The sequence below is a fragment of the Hyla sarda genome, chromosome 11 (genome assembly GCF_029499605.1).
Source record: "Hyla sarda isolate aHylSar1 chromosome 11, aHylSar1.hap1, whole genome shotgun sequence".
NCBI classification, from domain to species: domain Eukaryota; kingdom Metazoa; phylum Chordata; class Amphibia; order Anura; family Hylidae; genus Hyla; species Hyla sarda.
In genome coordinates, this window is record NC_079199.1 from 13,886,558 (window position 1) to 13,912,430 (window position 25,873).

At 44.1% G+C, this 25,873-nt stretch overlaps 1 protein-coding gene across 19 annotated transcripts in view; it reads right to left on the reverse strand.

The window, feature by feature from the left end:
- Positions 1-25,873, reverse strand: part of WDR25 (WD repeat domain 25) — a 135,296-nt gene that overhangs the window by 37,280 nt on the left and 72,143 nt on the right. For 6 of the 19 annotated variants that reach the window (XR_008848668.1, XR_008848669.1, XR_008848664.1 and 3 more), the window contains exons 5-8: positions 23,184-23,354; positions 19,704-19,844; positions 13,269-13,409; positions 10,788-10,899 (exon numbers count right to left, since the gene is read on the reverse strand). Coding sequence is in view for 10 of the 19 variants with exons in the window: in XM_056545224.1 (XP_056401199.1) it covers positions 10,788-10,899; positions 13,269-13,409; positions 19,704-19,844; positions 23,184-23,354 (565 nt within the window). In the remaining 9 variants the exon portion in view is untranslated. Of the gene's footprint in view, positions 1-4,982; positions 5,315-9,890; positions 10,911-13,007; positions 13,410-19,703; positions 19,845-23,183; positions 23,355-25,873 lie in introns of those variants that run through there. The other 13 variants (XR_008848665.1, XR_008848667.1, XR_008848666.1 and 10 more) reach the window with 11 other exon arrangements.

Consider the following 25,873-nt stretch of genomic DNA (forward strand, 5'->3'; position numbering starts at 1 on the left):
TGTCCCGCACTGAGACACTACAGGTTAGACGTCCAATCTTTGATTAGACAGGTTATCGGTGTCCACCTTCCTCTCCGCCCGACCACATATCTCCTGGATTCCCCCCCCCCCCCCCCAATTAATTTCTCCTTTATTTCACTATTCTATTCTCTAGCAAGGATCCAATTTCTCAAAAACTCTCTAGCATATTGTTTATTGCTACAAACCATTTAGACTTCCAATGGTTTTAATTATCTGTTGTTTAACATTTATATTTGTCTCCATACTCATTCATCGATATCATTATACGGTATTTTGACTCACTTAAAGGGGTACTCCGGTGGAAAACTTTTTTTTAAAATCAACTGGTGCCAGAAAGTAGTAAATGACTTCTATTAAAAAATCTTAATCCTTCCAGTACTTATTAGATGCTGAATACTACAGAGGAAATTCTTTACTTTTTAGAACACAGAGTTCTCTGCTGACATCATGACCACAGTGCTCTCTGCTGACACCTCTGTCCATTTTAGGAACTGTCCAGAGAGCTCTGTGCTTGTGATCTCTGTGTTCCAAAAAGAAAAGAATTTCCTCTGTAGTATTCAGCAGCTAATAAGTACTGGAAGGATTAAGATTTTTTTAATAGAAGTAATTTACAAATCTGTTTAACTTTCTGGCACCAATTGATTTAAAAAAAAAAAAAAAAGTTTTCCACCGGAGTACCCCTTTAACCCCTTAAGGACCAAGGACGTACCGGTACGTCCTTGGTCCTGCTCTTCTGATATAACGCGGGGTTACACAGTAACCCCGCGTCATTTCACGGCGGGCCCGGCGTCATAGTGAAGCCGGGACCCGCCTCTAATAGCGCACAGCACCGATCGCGGCGCCGCGCGCTATTAACCCTTTAGCCGCGCGCTCAGAGCTGAGCCGCGCGGCTAAAAGTGAAAGTTCCCGACTAGCTCAGTCGGGCTGTTCGGGATAGCCGCGGCTAATCGCGGCATCCCGAACAGCTGACAGGACAGCGGGAGGGCCCCTTCCTGCCTCCTCGCTGTCCGATCGCCGAATGACTGCTCAGTGCCTGAGATCCAGGCATGAGCAGTCATGCGGCAGAATCGTTGATCACTGGTTTCTTATGAGAAACCAGTGATCAACATAGAAGATCAGTGTGTGCAGTGTTATAGGTCCCTATGGGATAACAATGATCAGTATAAGAGATCAGTGTGTGCAGTGTTATAGGTCCCTATGGGACCTATAACACTGCAAAAAAAAAAGTGAAAAAAAAAAGTGAATAAAGATCATTTAACTCCTCCCCTATTAAAAGTTTGAATCACCCCCCTTTTCCAATAAAAAAAAACCACAGTGTAAATAAAAATAAAAATAAACATATATGGTATCACCGCGTGCGGAAATGTCCGAATTATAAAAAATATATCATTAATTAAACCGCTCGGTCAATGGCGTGCGCGCAAAAAAAATTCCTAAGTCCAAAATAGTGCATTTTTGGTCACTTTTTATATCATTTAAAAATGATCAATATGTCCTATCAATGCAAAAATGGTACCGTTAAAAACTTCAGATCACGGCGCAAAAAATGAGCCCTCATAACGCCCCATACACGGAAAAATAAAAAAGTTATAGGGGTCAGAAGATGACAATTTTAAACGTATTAATTTTCCTGCATGTAGTTATGATTTTTTCCAGAAGTCCGACAAAATCAAACCTATATAAGTAGGGGATCATTTTAATCGTATGGACCTACAGAATACATATCAGGTGTCATTTTTACCAAAAAATGTACTACGTAGAAACGGAAGCCCCCAAAAGTTATAAAACAGCGTTTTTTTTTCAATTTTGTCGCACAATGATTTTTTTTCCCGCTTCACCATAGATTTTTGGGCAAAATGACGGACGTCATTACAAAGTAGAATTGTTGGCGCAAAAAATAAGCAATCATATGAATTTTCAGGTGTAAATTTGAAAGAGTTATGATTTTTTAAAGGCAAGGAGCAAAAAACGAAAATGCAAAAACGGAAAAAACCCCGGTCCTTAAGGGGTTAATATCTAATCAGGATCAACTCCCCTGGTCTACATTTCATCTGGACATCTCTTCCTTTCCTTTTTCTTATTTATTTTCACAGTTACTTTCCGACCCCCACTATTTTAATTTGACTCCTCATCTTAAAGGGGTAATCTGCTGCTCAGCGTTTGGACCAAACCGTTCCAAAATGCTGGAGCCGGCAGCAAGAGCTTGTGACGTCATAGCCATGGCCCCTCATGATGCCAGGCCCACCCCCTCAATGCAAATCTATGGGAGGGGGCGTGACAGCCGTCACACCCCCTCCCATAGACTTGCATTGAGAGGGCGGGGTGTGACATCATGAGGGGGCGGAGTCGTGGCGTCACAAGCTCCCGGTTCCGGCTCCTGCTTTCAGAACACTTTGTTCCAAACGCTGAGCAGCGGAGTACCCCTATAATTCAATGTACAATGTTTTTTTATATACTTCCATCATGTAATTACATCCCTGCTATGTTCATCGTACACGTCTTTTACTTTTCCATGTTGTAATGAAAAATTACTAAATAAACAATTATAAAAAACAAATTAAAAATCACTTGAAATGACAAGTTTGCTTTAATGTTTAAAGTGTGAAAGTGACCAAAGTGACAATTGACTTGCACCAATTGCGAGAATGGCACTTCGTTTCTGCGTGACCTTTGAATAAAGCAAATTGCTCTCCTCTTGCTACTGCCACTTTATTGTAGGTCGCCCCCCCCCCCATCCTAGTGATATGCCATTAGTGTCTGCAGTCAGACACCCCCTCAGTCATTCCACTTCCTTAGTTATGTGCATTCATCTGTCTGTAATTTGGATGACACAACGACGCGGTGAGTCACGACGAGTCTGACACTTCATGGGATCATAACGTCAGTGAAGCCGCGGCTGTCAGCGGATCTTCGCTCCCGTCTCCTGCACAAATAAAGGCAATTCTGCTAATTTGCGGTTCAGGTCACTTCCATGATGACTAAGTGGTGTGTAGGAAAGCCCTGTACTCTCCACGTGCGGCAAATGTCATCTACACAATCCCTGCCAGAAAATGTCATCAGCCAAGACGCTGCCAGACGCTCTGATCCTGATCCACCACAGACACCGCTTTTTATAGTGTCCCTACACTAGCCTATAGCCTGCCCTGTGCATTGTGATGATAATAGTCACACCGGTGCCCCCAGCTGCTTCAAAACTACAACCCCCAGCATGTCCAGTCCAGTGTTTCCCAACCAAGCTGCCCCTAGCTCTTGCAAAACTACAACTCTCAGCATGCCCGGACAGCTGTTGGCTATATGGGGATGCTGGGAGTTCCAGTTTTGCAACAAGTGAAGGAATCCTGCTTGGGAAACACCATTTTAGATTAATAAACTACAACTCCCAGCATGTCTAGTCCAGTGTTTCCAAATCAGGCTGCCTCCACCTGTTGCAAAACTACAACTTCCCAGCATGCCCAGACGTCTGTTGGCTGTCTGGGCTTGCTGGAAGTTGTAGTTTTGCAAAAGGTGGAAGAACCCTGGTTGGGAAACACCACTTTAGGTTAACTACAACTCTTAGGATGTTTAGTCAGTGTTTCCCAACAAGGCTGCCTCCAGCTGTTGCAAAACTACAACTCCCAGCATGTCCGGACAGCCGAAGGCTGGGAGATGTAGTTTTGCAACAGCTGGAGGAGCACTGGCAGGGAAACAATGTAATCATTTTCCAGGTTAGTACACAATCCCCGCTCTGCCTTACTTCATTTCACTTTGTTTTGAGTACAATACAGGATATAACTCAGGATCAGTAAAGGATAAGTAATGTAATGTATGTATACAGTGACCCCACCAGCAGAATAGTGAGTACAGCTCTGGAGTATAATACAGGATACAACTCAGGATCAGTACAGGATAAGTAATGTAATGTATGTACACAGTGACCTCACCAGCAGAATAGGGAGTACAGCTCTGGAGTATAATACAGGATATAACTCAGGATCAGTACAGGATAAGTAATGTAATGTATGTACACAGTGACCCCACCAGCAGAATAGTGAGTACAGCTCTGGAGTATAATACAGGATATAACTCAGGATCAGTACAGGATAAGTGATGTAATGTATGTACACAGTGACCTCACCAGCAGAATAGTGAGTGCAGCTCTGGAGTATAATACAGGATATAACTCAGGATCAGTACAGGATAAGTAATGTATGTACACAGTGACCTCACCAGCAGAATAGTGAGTACAGCTCTGGGGTATAATACAGGATATAACTCAGGATCAGTACAGGATAAGTAATGTAATGTATGTACACAGTGACCTCACCAGCAGAATAGTGAGTACAGCTCTGGAGTATAATACAGGATATAACTCAGGATCAGTACAGGATAAGTAATGTAATGTATGTACACAGTGACCCCACCAGCAGAATAGTGAGTACAGCTCTGTAGTATATACATAATATACAGTAACTATGAACAGCGATGCCTTCACAATGTGTTGGTTACATTTCACACGCTCCATTACATTACAGCCGAGACCCTACAGTCAGAGGTGCTGCCAAGAAATCCCAAATGTGCAACAAATGTATCCAAAAATTACCCTGGGTTTTAACATCCCAAACTTCCTGGCTTCTTCCAACCAATCAGCAAAGTGATGTACATGACACATATTTAACAGTTCAGTCCTTCATGATTCCGGGCATGCTGGGAGTTGTAGTTCTGCAACAGGTGGAGGCACCTTGGTTGGAAATCATTGTGATCTGTGATGATAATACAGTGTTTCCCAACTAGTGTGCCTCCAGCTGTTGCAAAACTACAACTTCCAGCATGCCCGGACAGCCGTTGGCTGTCCGGGCATGCTGGGAGTTGTAGTTTTGCAATAGCTGGAGGAAAAAAATAGCTTTATTCACTTATATTCCCCTATTGTATGCAAGTGAAGCATCACATCTATAGAACGCATTTCTTCTGTCTAGACGGGGAAATGCGAGACATTTTATTATCTCGTACTAAATAGTTAAGACAATCATTACGGCCGGAATCCGGCGAGCGCTGAAACACTCAATTCCTGACGACCTTTACGTGAAGAGAACATCTCTGTTTCCTTTGGGTGTAATTAGAGACAATGCTGCAGCTGGAGACGACATCGCCGACCTTCACATCCGCCCTATTATATCCCTACCTGCCGCACTTAGTCTGTCTGCAGCCAGGACGCTCGTATATCACCTTCATTCCGATACGTACGCTGCGCCAAATCATTGACATTTTCATCATTTCTTATCATGGCCGCTCCCGGAAATTCTCAGAACTCCAGACACTATAACAAATAAGAAAATGATTGGGGCTGGCAACAATTTATAATGCGACGGGATGGACTGCGGCAAGGGGTCAGACTGGGGCAAGGGGGGTCAGACTGGGGCAAGGGGGGTCAGACTGGGGCAAGGGGGGTCAGACTGGGGCAAGGGGGGGTCAGACTGGGGCAAGGGGGGGTCAGACTGGGGCAAGGGGGGGTCAGACTGGGGCGAGGGGGGGTCAGACTGGGGCGAGGGGGGGTCAGACTGGGGCGAGGGGGGGTCAGACTGGGGCGAGGGGGGGTCAGACTGGGGCGAGGGGGGGTCAGACTGGGGCGAGGGGGGGTCAGACTGGGGCGAGGGGGGGTCAGACTGGGGCGAGGGGGGGTCAGACTGGGGCGAGGGGGGGTCAGACTGGGGCGAGGGGGGGTCAGACTGGGGCAAGGGGGGGTCAGACTGGGGCAAGGGGGGGTCAGACTGGGGCAAGGGGGGGTCAGACTGGGGCAAGGGGGGGTCAGACTGCGGCAAGGGGGGATCAGACTGGGGCAAGGGGGGGTCAGACTGGGGCAAGGGGGGGTCAGACTGGGGCAAGGGGGGGTCAGACTGGGGCAAGGGGGGGTCAGACTGGGGCAAGGGGGGGTCAGACTGGGGCAAGGGGGGGGTCAGACTGGGGCAAGGGGGGGTCAGACTGGGGCAAGGGGGGGTCAGACTGGGGCAAGGGGGGGGTCAGACTGGGGCAAGGGGGGGTCAGACTGGGGCAAGGGGGGGTCAGACTGGGGCAAGGGGGGGTCAGACTGGGGCAAGGGGGGGTCAGACTGGGGCAAGGGGGGGTCAGACTGGGGCAAGGGGGGGTCAGACTGGGGCAAGGGGGGGTCAGACTGGGGCAAGGGGGGGTCAGACTGGGGCAAAGGGGGGGTCAGACTGGGGCAAGGGGGGTCAGACTGGGGCAAGGGGGGTCAGACTGGGCAAGGGGGGTCAGACTGGGGCAAGGGGGGGTCAGACTGCGGCAAGGGGGGTCAGACTGCGGCATGGGGGGTCAGACTGCGGCAAGGGGGGTCAGACTGCGACAAGGGGTCAGACTGCGACAAGGGGTCAGACTGCGACAAGGGGTCAGACTGCGACAAGGGTAGACAGGGTGTACTGCAACAAGAATAGACTGCGACAAGGGTCTATTCCCTCATCTCTAGTGTCAGGGGTATCTGTAAGGGCCCATTCACACTACGTATAATTTAGCTCAGAAGCTACGGTGCAGCAGCCTCCCATTGTTCTCAACGAGATCCTCCGGCGCTATTCACACTACAGACATTCCACCCTGGAAACTCTGGATCACAGACTGTGCCAACAGAATAAACGTCTATTCCTTTGGTGACAGCTGTTGGCTGTCCGGGCATGCTTGGAGTTGTAGTTTTGCAACATCTGGAGGTCCGCAGGTTGAAGATCACTGTTGGGTTAAGAATTTTTTTTTCTAGATTTTGCACCTTTAAAATTGGGTGCGTCTTATATGCCGGTGCGTCCTATAGGGCGAAAATTCCGGTAATAAAATGTATCCCCTCAATGTAATGACAGATAATAAATACAGACCCTATTGTGATGGCTGCTCTGTCCTTATAACAACCAATTTCATAGCAAAACAGCGATAAGTGAATGAACGTAACAATCGCTTTCAATGGTAAATTGCGCTAAGTGTTCCGGTAAGTGACTGGCTATTAGCTATTTTAGAGTAAAAAGCATTCCACTTCAAAGCGGCGGCTTTACAGCTGAATGCGGAGGTCAGTACAGGTAAGTGGAGCAGCAGAGCTCTCCAGAAACCTCTATCTGCATATTGTACGGCTGCATCCTGACCGATCCCTGCTCCTTTTGGGCGCTCCGCCGCAATAATTGCTTCCGCCTGTCAATCAAGTGAAGTGCGGCCGTGAAAGAATACAAGAAGAGGATGGGAATCGACGGCAAATAGATACAAGGACGTGCACACAATGATTAATAAAGTTATTTTTGTTCATAATTTTTTTTTTTTTTATGTATTTAAATATTTATTTTAACAAAACATAAGCAGATAGAGGCACAGGATAAAGCATAAAAACTGCTATTTTCTTACCTGAATGTTTGTGAAGCAGTGGAAAGGCAGAGACTATACTGAAGTACTGATAGTACTCCTCTGTGCTCTCTCCTGTCTGATAGTACTCCTCTGTGCTCTCTCCTGTCTGATAGCACTCCTCTGTGCTCTCTCCTGTCTGATAGTACTCCTCTGTGCTCTCTCTCTCCTGTCTGATAGTACTCCTCTGTGCGCTCTCTCCTGTCTGATAGTACTCCTCTGTGCTCTCTCCTGTCTGATAGTACTCCTCTGTGCTCTCTCCTGTCTGATAGTACTCCCCTGTGCTCTCTCCTGTCTGATAGTACTCCCCTGTGCTCTCTCCTGTCTGATAGTACTCCCCTGTGCTCTCTCCTGTCTGATAGTACTCCCCTGTGCGCTCTCTCCTGTCTGATAGGACTCCCCTGTGCGCTCTCTCCTGTCTGATAGGACTCCTCTGTGCGCTCTCTCCTGTCTGATAGGACTCCTCTGTGCGCTCTCTCCTGTCTGATAGGACTACTCTGTGCGCTCTCTCCTGTCTGATAGGACTCCTCTGTGCGCTCTCTCCTGTCTGATAGGACTCCTCTGTGCGCTCTCTCCTGTCTGATAGGACTCCTCTGTGCGCTCTCTCCTGTCTGATAGGACTCCTCTGTGCTCTCTCTCCTGTCTGATAGGACTCCTCTGTGCTCTCTCCTGTCTGATAGTACTCCTCTGTGCTCTCTCCTGTCTGATAGTACTCCTCTGTGCTCTCTCCTGTCTGATAGCACTCCTCTGTGCTCTCTCCTGTCTGATAGCACTCCTCTGTGCTCTCTCCTGTCTGATAGGACTCCTCTGTGCTCTCTCCTGTCTGATAGCACTCCTCTGTGCTCTCTCCTGTCTGATAGCACTCCTCTGTGCTCTCTCCTGTCTGATAGCACTCCTCTGTGCTCTCTCCTGTCTGATAGCACTCCTCTGTGCCTCTCTCCTGTCTGATAGCACTCCTCTGTGCTCTCTCCTGTCTGATAGCACTCCTCTGTGCTCTCTCCTGTCTGATAGCACTCCTCTGTGCTCTCTCCTGTCTGATAGCACTCCTCTGTGCTCTCTCCTGTCTGATAGCACTCCTCTGTGCTCTCTCCTGTCTGATAGCACTCCTCTGTGCTCTCTCCTGTCTGATAGCACTCCTCTGTGCTCTCTCCTGTCTGATAGCACTCCTCTGTGCTCTCTCCCTGTCCTGGATAGCACTCCTCTGTGCTCTCTCCTGTCTGATAGCACTCTCCTCTGTGCTCTCTCCTGTCTGATAGCACTCCTCTGTGCTCTCTCCTGTCTGATAGCACTCCTCTGTGCTCTCTCCTGTCTGATAGCACTCCTCTGTGCGCTCTCTCCTGTCTGATAGCACTCCCTCTGTGCGCTCTCTCCTGTCTGATAGCACTCCTCTGTGCGCTCTCTCCTGTCTGATAGGACTCCTTTGTGCTCTCACCCTGTCTGATAGGACTCCTCTGTGCTCTCTCATGTCTGATAGTATTCCTCTGTGCTCTCTCCTGTCTGATAGGAATCCTCTGTGTTCTCTCCTGTCTGATAGCACTCCTCTGTGCGCTCTCTCCTGTCTGATAGCACTCCTCTGTGCGCTCTCTCCTGTCTGATAGCACTCCTCTGTGCGCTCTCTCCTGTCTGATAGCACTCCTCTGTGCGCTCTCTCCTGTCTGATAGCACTCCTCTGTGCGCTCTCTCCTGTCTGATAGCACTCCTCTGTGCGCTCTCTCCTGTCTGATAGCACTCCTCTGTGCGCTCTCTCCTGTCTGATAGCACTCCTCTGTGCGCTCTCTCCTGTCTGATAGCACTCCTCTGTGCGCTCTCTCCTGTCTGATAGCACTCCTCTGTGCGCTCTCTCCTGTCTGATAGCACTCCTCTGTGCGCTCTCTCCTGTCTGATAGCACTCCTCTGTGCGCTCTCTCCTGTCTGATAGCACTCCTCTGTGCGCTCTCTCCTGTCTGATAGCACTCCTCCTGTGCGCTCTCTCCTGTCTGATAGCACTCCTCTGTGCTCTCTCTCCTGTCTGATAGAACTCCTTTGTGCTCTCACCTGTCTAATAGGACTCCTCTGTGCTCTCTCGTGTCTGATAGTATTCCTCTGTGCTCTCTCCTGTCTGATAGGAATCCTCTGTGTTCTCTCCTGTCTGATAGCACTCCTCTGTGCTCTCTCCATTTTCAGCACATAGTTAAAATTTTGGTGCATCCCTAATATATGTATATACATATATACTACAACTCCCAGCATGCACAGCATCTGAAGGACTACAGTTTGGAGGCCACTGGTCTAGATCATTGCTTCCCAACCAGGGTGCCTCCAGCTGTTGCAAACCTACAACTCCCAGACTGAGCCATGCTGGTTGTGAAACACTGGTCTGGACTAACACTGTTATCAACATCTAGATATAAAACAAGAACATTCCCATTTACTGGAAGCAAGCAGAGATCTTGAAAACGGAAAGAAGAAGAAGTGAGACAAAGTTGAAGAACTTTTAATTCTACAACAATTTAGATTTATTTACACAAAACCCAATAAAATAAAAAGAGCAAAGCCACCTACACGGAACGTCTAGAAGGAGGCGACCAGCACCACATATATACATTATACAGAGATATATATAAACAGAATTTATCCTGTCTAAGGCTTCACCATTTAGGTCACAGATAAACGCAGACATTTCTTAGCTCGGACAACTCTTGCTGCTGTAAATTCTTGCTGACACAGACGGAGAATTTCGCCTTAAACAAGGAAACTCCTAGTGTAGTGGTCTCCACAATGCAGACCTCCAGCTGTTGCAAAACTACAACTCCCAGCCTGATTCTGCCTTTATGTGTGGGGTGACCCCTGACCTCCCTGCTGCTCCATCCTTTCATTAATGTCCGATATTCTCTAAATTCTGTGCTCATATTCTGATAAATAATAAAATCTGGCTGACTGCAGCCACCACTAGGGGGAGCTCTCTACATATGGATATATACCGGTTAGTTGTAAACTTAATTGGTGCAGTATAAATATGTATGCAGTGAGCTCCCCCTAGAGGAGAGATCACCTACTGACCAAAATTGCAATTCCTAACATGCTGGTTGTTATAGTTTTGCAACAGCTGGAAAGCCACCGGTTGGGGATCACTGCTTTAGAGCAGTGTTTCCCAAACAGTGTGCCTCCAGCTGTTGCAACACTACAACTCCCAGCATGCCCGGAAAGCCAACGGCTGTCCGGGCATGCTGGGAGTTGTAGTGTTGCAACAGCTGGAGGTCCACAGTTTGGAGCAACACCCTCGGAGTGCAAGTGCATATACCTTAGCGACCACAGGCGGCGCTCTCACTTGATCGTTCATTGCTGGGCTGCACCTAAACGTGTAACTTCAAACGATACCAAATCCTACAGATCTGTGCACCCCCGCAAGTATTTCGGCTATTACGTACCTGGAAAACAAGTGCAGTCAATAACACGGGGACTTGTTACCAAGCTATGGCGCAGCCATTTGTCAACTTCTCTATGGACTCCTCTCAGCCCCTGATCCAGCAGGGAATGACGCTAAAGATAAACTAAAGCATTTTAAGGATATTGGTTGTATGGTTGTAAATAATAAAAAAAAAAAAAATTTAATCTCTAGCGCACATTTTAGCCAAACGTTTCAAGTCAAAATTCATAATGTAGAATAAAAGTTTTTATATAATGTAGTTATAAAAAAATAAATAAAAAAAAAATTCGGTATATACTCGAGTATAAGCCGAGGCACTTAATTTTACCAGAAAAAAACCTGGGAAAACTTATTGACTGGAGTATAAGCCAAGGGTGGGAAATGCAGCCATAGACATTGACATCAGGGCTTATTGGGTGTTGTAGTTACTAACTACAACTCCCAGCATGTTGCACTGAACATATTCTGTAATACTATATAGTGCAACATGCTGGGAGTTGTAGTTTTGGATCAGCTGCAGAGCCATAGGCTGTATTGTGGCATGCTGGGTGTTGCAGTTAGTAACTACAATGCCCAGCATGCCCTGATACAGCTGACCCAAATGGTTTGGGTGAGCTGTATAGGCTGAATCAGGGCATGCTGGGCATTGTAGTTACTAATTGCGGCACCCAGAAAGCCCCGATACAGCCTATGGCTCTGCAGCTGATCCAAAACTAAAACTCCCAGCAGGTTGCACTATATAGTATTACAGAATATGTCCTGTGCAGCATGATGGGAGTTGTAGTTTTGGGTCATCTGCAGAGCTAGAGGCTGCATCACAGCATGCTGGGTGTTGTAGTTACCAACGGGGCCTCACGCGAGTATAATCCGAGGGGGCTTTTTCAGGATAAAAAAAAAAGTGCTAAAAAACTCGGCATTTACACTAGTATATATGGTATACATATAATTATAATCTATCTATCTATCTATCTATAAATATAAATATATATATATATATATATACACACATATACATATACATATACACACACACACACACACACACACAGTTGAAACACAAAAAATTTGAATATCGTATTCTACGATATTCATTTATTTCTAATGCAACTTAAAGGGGTACTCCCGTGGAAAACTTTTTTTTTTTTTTATCAAACGGTGCCAGAAAGTTAAACAGATTTGTAAATTACTTCTATCAAAAAATGTTAATCCTTCCAGTACATTTTAGGGGCTGTATACTAAAGAGAAATCCAAAAAAGAAATGCATTTCCTCTGATGTCATGACCACAGTGCTCTCTACTGACCTCTGCTGTCCATTTTAGGAACTGTCCAGAGCAAGAGAAAATCTCCATAGCAAACATATGCTGCTCTGGACAGTTCCTAAAATGGACAGCAGAGGTCAGCAGAGAGCACTGTGGTCAGGACATCAGAGGAAATGCATTTCTTTTTTGGATTTCTCTTTAATAGACAGCCCCTAAAAAGTACTGGAAGGATTAATATCTTTTTAATAGAAGTGATTTACAAATCTGTTGATCTGTTGCACCAGTTGATAAAAAATAAAAATAAAGTTTTTTTTCCACGGGAGTACCCCTTTAAAAGGTGAAACTAATATATGAGAGAGACTCATTACATGTAAAGCAAGATAGTTCAAGCCGTGATTTGTCATAATTGTGAGGATTATGGTTACAGCTCATGAAAACCCCAAATCCCCAATATATGATATGATTTGGGGAGCCCTGTCATCTGCTGGTGTTGGTCACTGGGCTTCATTAAAGTGGTACTCCGGTGGAAAACTTTTTTATTTATTTTTTTTAAATCAACTGGTGCCAGAAAGTTAAACAGATTTGTAAATGACTTCTATTCAAAAAATCTTAATCCTTCCAGTACTTTTTAGCAGCTGTATGCTACAGAAGAATTTTTTTTCTTTTTGAATTTCTTTTTGTCTTGTCCACTGTGCTCTCTGCTGACACCTGATGCCCGTATCAGGAACTGTCCAGAGCAGGAGAAAATCCCCATAGCAAACCTATGCTGCTCTGGACAATTCCTGATATGGGCATCAGGTGGCAGCAGAGAGCACAAAAGAGACAAAAAAGAAATTAAAAAATAAAAGAATTTCCTCTGTGGTATACAGCCGCTAAAAAGTACTGGAAGGGTAAAGATTTTTTAATAGAAGTCATTTACAAATCTGTTTAACTTTCTGGCACTTGTTGATTTAAAAAAAAAAAAAAAATTCCACCGGAGTACCACTTTAAGTCCAGGGTCAACACATCCGTCTACCAGGAGATTGGGGCACTTCATGCTTCCTTTCCTTTTAAGTTGCATTAATGAAATACAATGGACTTTTGCACGATAATCTAATTTTTTGAGTTTCACCTGTATACACCAATAATCCATCCTTAGCTTCTTACTCCCAGATTCGGATTTCGCCATCCCAATGACAAGTCGCTAGCAGCGAGGGCAGCACGGGGTGGTAAGAGACACCTACACAGGCGCTGCCCTGGCTGGGAAAAGTCCTGATGATCTTGGAGGTGTGATAGTTGTAGAAGACAACGTTCCCTTCAGAACTCCCGGTTACGATGACGGATCCGTCGGGAGAGAACTGGCATCCTACGGCAAATCCTTCCACCTGTTAGAAGAAGAAGAAGCACCGTAATGAGTTTCCCTGCCCCGGTAATCTCATCCCTCTCACTGGGGATCTCATAGAGACCATCTTATTTTACTGTAAACAATTGGAAGACATCTCGGCTCCTCATCTCGTCTCCTTACGTCGGAAGACGCGTAATCAACGGCATCAATTCAATTTGTTCAACAACTTTGTAGTTGGTTTACAGGCTGCAGGGAGAATATAGAGCGCACAGAGGAAACATAACAGGCTTTGTTATCGAGAACCTCCGGCTGCTGTATCTCCTGCCGGCCCCCACCTCTACCTCCTCTAGAAGGGCAGGAGAAGGAAGGAAACATAAAAAACAAAAACACAATAATAATAATAATAAGAAGCACTCCAGCTGTGAGAACCAGAGGGGGGAAGGGCTGAGGGCAACAACTTCCCCTCTAGGTGAGGACTAGCAGGACATGGCCGGATAAGGTCACTGTTACTAGTGGGGGCACTACGGAGGGCAGTATCAGAGAGGTCATCATTAAAAGTGGGGGCACTACAGAGGGCAGTATCAAAGAGGTCATCATTAAAAGTGGGGGCACTACAGAGGGCAGTATCAGAGAGGTCATCAAAAGTGGGGGCACTACGGAGGGCAGTATCAGAGGTCATCATTAAAAGTGGGGGCACTACGGAGGGCAGTATCAGAGAGGTCATCATTAAAAGTGGGGGCACTACAGAGGGCAGTATCAGAGAGGTCATCAAAAGTGGGGGCACTACAGAGGGCAGTATCAGAGGTCATCATTAAAAGTGGGGGCACTACGGAGGGCAGTATCAGAGGTCATCATTAAAAGTGGGGGCACTACGGAGGGCAGTATCAGAGAGGTCATCAAAAGTGGGGGCACTACGGAGGGCAGTATCAGAGAGGTCATCATTAAAAGTGGCAATAAAAGCAGAAAATCTCCAAACAACAGGGCGGGATGCATAGGAGCGCTGAGACCAGGTAAAAGCTTAAAAGGTTTATTCCCACAATGCAACGCGTTTCACGGTTACCCGCTTCATGATGCCTGATGAAGCGGGTAACCGTGAAACGCGTTGCATTGTGGGAATAAACCTTTTAAGCTTTTACTTGGTCTCAGCGCTCCTTTGCATCCCGCCCTGTTTGGAGATTTTCTGCTTTTATCGTGATTTTATTTCAGCGGGAAGAAGCTGCAGAGACACTTTGATGATGCGCCTTGATCCATTGTTGCCTTGGTTGTAGTACAACTTCATGTGGTAAGCGCAGTACACACATAGCGTTACCGATTCTACTCTGGTGTCACACTACGGAGCGCATCCGTTGGTGCTTTTTTATTTCATCATTAAAAGTGGGGGCACTACAGAGGGCAGTATTACTAGTGGGGAAACACAGAGGGCAGTATTACTAGTGGGAAACACAGAGGGCAGTATTACTAGTGGGGAACACAGAGGGCAGTATTACTAGTGGGGAAACACAGAGGGCAGTATTACTAGTGGGGAAACACAGAGGGTAGTATGAGGTGTCACCATTACTGAGAGGTACCACAGAGGGCAGTATTACTAGTGGGGTACCACAGAGGGCAATATGAGGGGTCACCATAACTAGTGGGGTACCACAGAGGGTAGTATGAGGGGTAACCATTACTAGTGGGGAAACACAGAGGGCAGTATGAGGGGGGTCACCATTACTAGTGGGGTACCACAGAGGGCAGTATGAGGGGGTCACCATTACTAGTGGGGTACCACAGAGGGCAGTATGAGGTGCTACCATTACTAGTGGGGAAACACAGAGGGCAGTATGAGGGGGGTCACCATTACTAGTGGGGCATCACAGAGGGATGTATGAGGGGGTCACTATTACTAGTGGGGTACCAGAGAGGCAGTATGAGGTGTCACCATTACTAGTGGGGAAACACAGAGGGCAGTATGAGGGGGTCACCATTACTAGTGGGGTACAACAAAGGGCTGTATCAGAGGAATCACCATTACTAGTGGGGTACCACAGAGGGCAGTATGAGGGGGTCACCATTACTGAGAGGTACTACAGAGGGCAGTATGAGGGGGTCACCATTACTGAGAGGTACTACAGAGGGCAGTATGAGGGGGTCACCATTACTAGTGGGGTACCACAGAGGGCAGTATAAGGGGTCATGATTAGCAGTGGGGTATCACAGAGGGCAGTATGAAGATCACCATTAGTAGTGGGGTACAACAGAGGGCAGTATGAGGTGTCACCATTAGAAGTGGGGTACAACAGAGGGCAGTATGAGGGGTCACCATTACTAGTGGGGTACCACAGAGGGCAATATGAGGGGTCACCATTAGTCGTGGGGTACAACAAAGGGCAGTATGAGGGGTAACCATTACTAGTGGGGTACCACAGAGGGCAGTATGAAGATCACCATTAGTAGTGGGGTACAACAGAGGGCAGTATGAAGATCACCATTAGTAGTGGGGTACAACAGAGGGCAGTATGAAGATCACCATTAGTAGTGGGGTACAACAGAGGGCAGTATGAGGTGTCACCATTAGTAGTGGGGGTACAACAGAGGGCAGTATGAAGATCACCATTAGTAGTGGGGTACAACAGAGGGCAGTATGAAGATCACCATTAGTAGTGGAGTACAACAGAGGGCAGTATGAGGTGTCACCATTAGAAGTGGGGTACAACAGAGGGCAGTGTGAGGGGTCACCATTACTAGTGGGGTACCACAGAGGGCAGTATGAGGGGTAACCATTACTAGTGGGGTACCACAGAGGGCAGTATGAGGGGTCACCATTACTAGTGGGGTACCACAGAGGGCAGTATGAGGGGTCACCATTACTAGTGGGGTACCACAGAGGGCAGTATGAGGGGTCACCCTTACTAGTGGGGTACAACAGAGGGCAATATGAGGGGTCACCATTAGTCGTGGGGTACAACAAAGGGCAGTATGAGGGATAACCATTACTAGTGGGGTACCACAGAGGGCAGTATGAGGGGTAACCATTACTAGTGGGGTACCACAGAGGGCAGTATGAGGGGTCACCATTACTAGTGGGTACCACAGAGCGCAATATGAGGGGTCACCATTGCTAGTGGGGTACCAGAGAGGGCAGTATGAGGGGTCACCATTACAAGTGGGGTACCAGAGAGGGCAGTATGAGGGGTCACCATTACAAGTGGGGAACCAGAGAGGGCAGTATGAGGGGTCACCATTACAAGTGGGGTACCAGAGAGGGCAGTATGAGGGGTAACCATAACTAGGGGACCAAAGGGGGCAGTATGGGTCAAGAGGCTATCCGGGCATGCTGGAAATTGTAGTATTGCAACAGCTGGAGTCACCCTAGTTGAGAAACACTGTCCTATTCACATGTGCAAGAGATCATATAGCTATGGCCCTATATAAAAAGTGTTGTTCAGAAACTTAACTTTGCAATACATTTTTTATTTCAAATGCTACCAAAATCTCTGCTTGCTGTAGGTAATCTGAAAACTCAAACAGGCCTAATAATACTCATGGCTAAGGATTTATTAGAGATAAATCCAGTCTATTCAGCCTTGAATTAATTAGTTTGCTACAATGTATCAAGGCTGATACTTTTTATCTGCCCATTGGAGATTACATAGGATATCACAGACTGGACACAACCACAACAACATCCAAATCTGGACAATAATCAAGTTGGGTTTTCAGCTTTTAGGGAAAAGTTATAAATAGCTCCAATTCAAGGACAGCAAGCAGAGATCTTACATGGAGAAGAGTAAAATAACCAAGTATATTAGAAAGTTGAAAAACTTTCCATTATACAAGAATTCATCTTCATAGGCAAAAGAAGATGGGAGAAAGTAAAATAAAGTTAAAATGAGCAGTAAAAGACAAAAAAAGACAAAAAAAAAAAAAAAAAAAAAGAATTTAAACCCACAGCCTGCAAGTCAATCCAAGAAACTAAATATTAACTTGTATTACTAAGCGGCGCAGATGCTGCCTCCTGCATTCACAGCCACAGGTAAAGCATTTACATTCAGACACTGAGCTGTGCATGAATAATATATGATCCAGACACGGAGCGTGGAGCGCTGCTTACTGAATGGCGGGTCTATTGTCTATAACCTAGAGCTCTGAAGTCTACCTTTATGTTACAAAAAGAGGAGGGTGTATATAGGAATAGTAGGTAAATCTTTTATGTCCGTTAGTGTTTTACTGTGGCCTCTGTTTATATGATAGAAAAACTGTTATAATACTGCCCCCTATGTACAAGAATATAACTACTATAATACTGCTCCTATATACAGGAATATAACTACAATAACACTGCCTTCTATATACAAGAATATAACTACTATAATACTGCTCCTATATACAAGAATATAACTACTATAATACTGCTCCTATATACAATATTATAACTACTATAATACCGCCTCCTATATACAAGAATATAACTACTATAATACTGCTCCTATATACAAGAATATAACTACTATAATACTGCTCCTATATACAAGAATATAACTACTATAATACTGCTCCTATATACAAGAATATAACTGCTATAATACTGCCCTTATATACAAGAATATAACTACTATAATACTGCCCCTATATACAGGAATATAACTACTATAATACTGCTCCTATATACAAGAATATAACTACTATAATACTGCTCCTATGTACAAGATTATAACTACTATAATACTGCTCCTATATACAAGAATATAACTACTATAATACTGCTCCTATGTACAAGATTATAACTACTATAATACTGCTTCTATATACAAGAATATAACTACTATAATACTGCTCCTATATACAAGAATATAACTATTATAATACTGCTCCTATATACAAGAATATAACTACTATAATGTGAATTCGGGTAGAAAAGCAGACATGGTGCACATCTACAATCTTGTATAATGATCAGATTGCTTCTCAGCATAATATCAAAAACTAACAGGTTGTTAGTATACATTTTTGATCAAAAAGTACAAGCCCACTCGCCACGTCAAGGCCACCTATCCAGAGTGGGTCCCTAACGTCCCTAGCATAAAATGGCGCAGCACCGGGCGGCGACCACCACCGCCGCGACGCCAATGCCCACAGGGGGGAGCGACCCACCGGCAGAGCAGCCCCAATGCCACTCAAACCAGTCTATGAGCCGCACCCCCCCGCAGACACGGCGCCACGGCAGCAACGGACACCGCACAGCACCACACCAGTGTGAACAGGGATGTAATAGCTCACTTACCATACTCTCCCAGTCAGACTGGGAGGCAGCTAGGAAAGAAATGGCCCATGTGCAGCTAACTACTGCTTATATAGGATCAAAATGTATACTAACAACCTGTTAGTTTTTGATATTATGCTGAGAAGCAATCAGATCATTATACAAGATTGTAGATGTGCACCATGACAGCTCTTCTACCCGAATTCACACTAGAATTCTATCCCCTCCTTTTTCTTTGTTTTAACATGTGCTGCACTCTTCCCCACCCCCTCAGCCCAACCCTATATAAGCAGTAGTCAGCTGCACATGGGCGATTTCTTTCCTAGCTGCCTCCCAGTCTGACTGGGAGAGTATGGTAAGTGAGCTTTTACATCCCTGTTCACACTGGTGTGGTGCTGTGCGGTGTCCGTTGCTGCCGTGGCGCCGTGTCTGCGGGGGGGGGGGGTGCGGCTCATAGACTGGTTTGAGTGGCATTGGGGCTGCTCTGCCAGTGGGTCTTTTCCCCCCCTGTGGGCATTGGCGTTGCGGCGGTGGTGGTCGCCGCCCGGTGCTGCGCCATTTTATGCTAGGGACGTTAGGGACCCACTCTGGATAGGTGGCCTTGACGTGGCGAGTGGGCTTGTACTTTTCGATCAAAATGTATACTAACAACCTGTTAGTTTTTGATATTATGCTGAGAAGCAATCAGATCATTATACAAGATTGTAGATGTGCACCATGTCTGTCTTCTACCCGAATTCATATAACTACTATAATACTGCCTCTTATATACAAGAATATAACTACTATAATACTGCCTCCTATGTACAAGAATATAACTACTATAATACTGCTCCTATATACACAAGAATATAACTACTATAATATTGCCTCTTATATACAAGAATATAACTACTATAATACTGCTCCTATATACAAGAATATAACTACTATAATACTGCTCCTATATACAAGAATATAACTACTATAATACTGCTCCTATATACAAGAATATAACTACTATAATACTGTTCCTATATACAATAATATAACTACTATAATACTGCCCCCTATAGACAAGAATAGTAGTATACTATGTTACACATCTATTACCTTGTGTCCTTCAAACCTCCTTTTCTTATTCATTTTGTATGGACGCTGAGCAGAGAATAAAGCAATGTAGTTTCCATTTGTCTGCGCTGCAAACACGCTCTCCTTCGGGTGCAGGGCCAGGCTCGGACAGGTGTATCGTTCCTAAAAGTAGAAAAAAAAAATTGCACATTTTATTTTTCCTACAAGTTAGACGTAAAATCCAATCATTATGTTGCAAACAAGAGCTGCACCGCAGCCTCTGCAGGTGACATGCACAAAATAAACTTCTCAAGTAATCTTCCAGATCTAGCCCTGATTATACAGATGATAGTTTGTGACAATGTATCAGGAAATCTGGTTCCCCAACCAGGGTGCCTCCAGCTGTTGCAAGACTACAATTCCCAGCATGCCCGGACAGCCTTTGGCTGTCCGGGCATGCTGGGAGTTGTAGTTTTGCAACAGCTGGGGGCACCCTGGTTGGGAAACACTGCTTTAAGGGGTTAAAGAAGAAAGCCAGAATTAGAAAAAAAACTTAACTGATTTCTTTCAGAAACAGTGCCACTCTTGTCTTCAGTTTGTGCCTAGTATTGCAGCTCATTTCTGTTAAAGTTAAGAAAGCAAAGTTGTAATACCACACGCCGCCTGTGGACAGCGGTGGGGCTGTTTTTGGCACAAAGCAGCTATGGTTTTCTAATCCTGGATAACCCATCAATATTGTGGTCAGAACAAATATAACCTGTAAGCTATGCCTGGGAAATGAATAAATCAGGCTGCTGCGAAACTACAACTCCCAGCATGCCTTGATCTGTAGTTTTGCTATATGCATAGCTTCAAAAGCAATGCACAGATTGGATAAAAAAAAATAAAAATAAAAAAGGGGCTAAGGAAAAAAAATAATATATTTTATTATTTTATTTTATTTTTTATTTTAATTTATTTATTTTATATAGTCTTTTTATTTTTTATATAAAAAAATAAATAAATTACATAAATACATGAACAATAAAATAAAAAGGCTTAAGAAAATAAAAAACAAAAATAATTTTTTTTTTTTTTTTTTTAAACAATAAAAAAGGCTAAAGAAATAATTAGAGATGAGCGAACTTACAGTAAATTCGATTCGTCACAAACTTCTCGGCTCGGCAGTTGATGACTTATCCTGCGTAAATTAGTTAAGCCTTCAGGTGCTCCGGTGGGCTGGAAAAGGTGGATACATTCCTAGGAAAGAGTCTCCTAGGACTATATCCACCTTTTCCAGCCCACAGGAGCACCTGAAAGCTGAACTAATTTACGCAGGATAAGTAATCAACTGCCGAGCCGAGAAGTTCGTGACGAATCGAATTGACTGTAAGTTCGTTCATTTCTAGAAATAATACATAAATAAAAGAAAAAAGAAATAAATGAAAATAAAATAAAGAAAGGCTAAAAGGTTTTATCAAATGTGAATGAGTCGGACCCTTGTCTCAAAAGTAAAAGAAAAAAAGATTCCAGAAAATAAATAAATAAAGGATAAATAAAAAAATAAAAAATAAGTAGCAGTCTCAAGCTCCGACAATAAGATGAAAGTCAAGTGTGTCTCGTTCTCTTCCTCACTTGTGACAAGGGCCGACGCATTCACATCTAATAGAACCTCATGAATTGCAATCAATAAATAACACTCGCACCGCACCGGGCGCTGGTGGGACGGGGGAATATTAATAGGATCTACTGCAAGTGAGTGTTATTTTCCACATGGCGGACTCCATGCAGATGCTCTTAATATAGACGACTGTCAAGGCGTTATGGAGGCCGCTCTCCGCTCGGTATGAAGATACATTTCTCCATTTTCAAGCTTTAGATTTTCCAATTTTTTTTCCAATTTTTTTTGAAGCAGAACGTCCTTGAGAACATACAGAGCAGAAAAAATCCGGTACTAAACATGACACCTACCTAATGCCGAAAGACAATGTCTGCCCTTTAGAGCTGTATATGTCAACACATTTCTTTATATACTTTTTATTGGTTAGTACCGTTCAATGTTTTTCTGATACAGAGCACCAAATCTTCCCCTAAGCAATAGCATTAAAGGGGTTATCCAGGAAAAAAAAACTTGTTTTTTATATATCAACTGGCACCAGAAAGTTAAACAGATTTGAAAATTACTTCTATTAAAAAATCTTAATCCTTTCAGTACTTATGAGCTTCTGAAGTTAAAGGGGTATTCCAGGAAAAAACTTTTTTTTAAATATCAACTGGCTCCAGAAAGTTAAACAGATTTGTAAATGACTTCTATTAATAAATCTTAATCCTTTCAGTACTTATGAGGTTCTGAAGTGAAGGTTGCTCTTTTCTGTCTAAATCCTCTCTGATGACATGTGTCTCGGGAACCGCCCAGTTTAGAAGAGGTTTGCTATGGGGATTTGCTTCTAAACTGGGCGTTTCCCGAGACACGTGTCATCAGAGATTACTTAGACAGAAAAGAACAACCTAAACTTCAGAAGCTCATAAGTACTAAAAGGATTAAGATTTTTTAATAGAAGTAATTTACAAATCTGTTTAACTTTCTGGAGCCAGGTGATATATCAAAAAAAGTTTTTTTCCTGGAATAACCCCTTTAAGGTTACATAGTTACATAGTACGGTCGAAAAAAGACATATGTCCATCAAGTTCAACCAGGGAATTAAGGGGTAGGGGTGTGGCGCGATATTGGGGAAGGGATGAGATTTTATATTTCTTCATAAGCATTAATCTTATTTTGTTCCAGGAATGTATCTAATCCTGTTTTAAAGCTGTTAATTGTTCCTGCTGTGACCAGTTCCTGAGGTAGACCGTTCCATAAATTCACAGTCCTCACGGTAAAGAAGGCGTGTCGCCCCTTGAGACTAAACTTTTTTTTCTCCAGACGGAGGGAGTGCCCCCTCGTCCTTTGGGGGTTGTTCTTTGGGGGTTGTTCTTTTCTGTCTAAGTGCTCTCTGATGACACCTGTCTCGGGAAACGCCCAGTTTAGAATCAAATCCCCATAGCAAACCTCTTCTAAACTGGGCGTTTCCCGAGACACGTATCATCAGAGAGGATTTAGACAGAAAAGAAAAACCTTAACTTCAGAAGCTCATAATTACTGAAAGAATTAAGATTTTTTTTTTAATAGAAGTAATTTACAAATCTGTTTAACTTTCTGGAGCCAGTTGATATATATAAAAAAGTTTTTTCTTGGAATACCCCTTTAAATAAAATTCTAGTCGCCTGCAGTCACCAGTAGGAGGCGCTTGGGAGTTTCCTGTATATTGTTTTCTTATTTAATGTATTGTTTATGTCATAATTTCCTATCTTTGTCTAATATCTCTCTATTATCCATCTCATATCTACCTAATTTCTAATATCTACCTAATATTTATCTAATATCTGCCTAATATTTATCTAATATCTGCCTAATATTTATCTAATATCTGCCTAATATTTATCTATTTAATATTGAGCCATCCATCCTCTAATCCTGTTCAGGAGTTTACATAAGAGCCGTACATGAAATATCTGGTTGGAGACTTTGGCAGTGGTGGTGAAATCCCAGGCGATGATCGTACGGTCCGCAGAGTCTCGGCTCACACAGTCCGTGGTGCTCAAAAACTCTTTACCATCAGGAAGGAAGAGGAGGTCAAAGTGTTGTTGAACAGCTGCTTTATATACATTGATAACCTAGAAGATGGTCACCAGAAAACAAAATTAATTTGTGCATGTACAATTAATTGTATATAATAGACAGAATTATCGTCATGTACAAGAATATAACTATAATACTGCTCCTATATACAAGAATATAACTACTATAATACTGCTCCTATATACAAGAATATAACTACTATAATACTGCTCCCTATATACAAGAATATAACTACTATAATACTGCTCCTATATACAAGAATATAACTACTATAATACTGCTCCCTATATACAAGAATATAACTACTATAATACTGCTCCTATATACAAGAATATAACTACTATAATACTGCTCCTATATACAAGAATATAACTATAATACTGCTCCTATATACAAGAATATAACTACTATAATACTGCTCCTATATACAAGAATATAACTACTATAATACTGCTCCTATATACAAGAACACAACTATAATACTGCTCCTATATACAAGAACACAACACTGTCCCCTATATACAAGAATATAACTACTATAATACTGCTCCTATATACAAGAATATAACTACTATAATACTGCTCCTATATACAAGAATATAACTACTATAATACTACCTCCTATATACAAGAAAATAACTACTATAATACTGCTCCTATATAGAAGAAAATAACTACTATAATACTGTCTCCTATATACAAGAAAATAACTACTATAATACTGTCTCCTATATACAAGAATATAACTACTATAATACTGCTCCTACAACAAGAATATAACTACTATAACACTGCTCCTATATACCAGAATATAACTCCTATAATACTGCTCCTATATACAAGAATATAACTACTATAATACTGCTCCTATATCCAAGAATATAACTACTATAATACTGCTCCTATATACAAGAATATATCTACTATAATACTGCCTCCTATATACAAGAATATAACTACTATAATACTGCCTCCTATATACAAGAATATAACTACTATAATACTGCTCCTATATACGAGAATATAACTACTATAATACTGCTCCTATATACAAGAATATAACTACTATAATACTGCTCCTATATTGTATATACAAGTATATAACTACTATAATAATGTTTTCTGTAGCTGACTTACCTTGGCTCACTTACAGTTTCCATTTTAACGCTTTACAGACTGACCAGTAACTACCGTATATACTCTAGTATAAGCAGAGTTTTTCAGCACGATTTTTCATTCCGCAAACGCCCCCCTCATCTTATACTCGAGTGAACCAAAACTTCACTGCAGGGACCGTCCGCATTCCTGTGTGGAGGGTGAGCCGGTCCGTCCATCTTTACCAGGAGGCCCTCTTCTCCGCTCCGGGCCGTCCCCGGACTAGTGACGCTGCCGCACAGGGACGCCCCTGACGTCAGATGTCTGCTGCGCATGGACGTCCCTGTGCTGCGGCGTCACTAGTCCGGGGACGGCCCGGAGTGGAGAAGAGGGCCTCCTGGTAAAGATGGACGGACCGGCTCACCCTCCACACAGGAATGCGGACGGTCCCTGCAGTGAAGAAGGACGGCCCAGCTCCCCGGACGGTCCCTGCAGCTACAACTGGGGAGGTGAGAAGACAACGAAAGGGGGGGTCTTGATGAGGACAGGGGGTGATATGGACAGGGGGGGGGGGGATGATGGATGATGACAGGGGAGGGGGGGATGATGGATGATGAGGGGGGCATGATGGATGATGAGAGGGGAGTGGGGGCATGATGGATGATGAGAGGGGAGTGGGGGCATGATGGATGATGAGAGGGGAGTGGGGGATGATGGATGATGAGAGGGGAGTGGGGGATGATGGATGATGAGAGGGGAGTGGGGGATGATGGATGATGAGAGGGGAGTGGGGATGATGGATGATGAGAGGGGAGTGGGGGATGATGGATGATGAGAGGGGAGTGGGGGATGATGGATGATGAGAGGGGAGTGGGGGATGATGGATGATGAGAGGGGAGTGGGGGATGATGGATGATGAGAGGGGAGTGGGGGATGATGGATGATGAGAGGGGAATGATGGATGATGAGAGGGGAATGATGGATGATGAGAGGGGAGTGGGGGATGATGGATGATGAGAGGGGAGTGGGGGATGATGGATGATGGATGATGACGGGGGGGGAATGATGTTTTTTTCACCCTAGGCTTATACTCAAGTCAATACGTTTTTCTAGGTTTTTGGGGTGAATTTAGGGGCCTCTGCTTATATTCGGAAACAAACCCAGCTTTAAATGCCCTGACCCAGCAGTAAATATAACCTCCATACAAGAAGCTGATCCTGCTGTATGTACGTGCGCTGCGGGATGAGGTTGTAAGCAGTTCTTGTACACAGAAATAGCCTCATATTCTAGGGGACCAATTTCTGCTGCGCGCCCAGGATCAGACACAATTAAATGCCGGTTCACCTGGTATTTCAGGAAATTACTGCTGAGTTTTCGCCTCAGGAGGGAAACGCGGAACACGAGCAGAAAATAATCCCGAAGAAAACAAGATTGCGGCTTATTGAGATGTTTGCCCTTA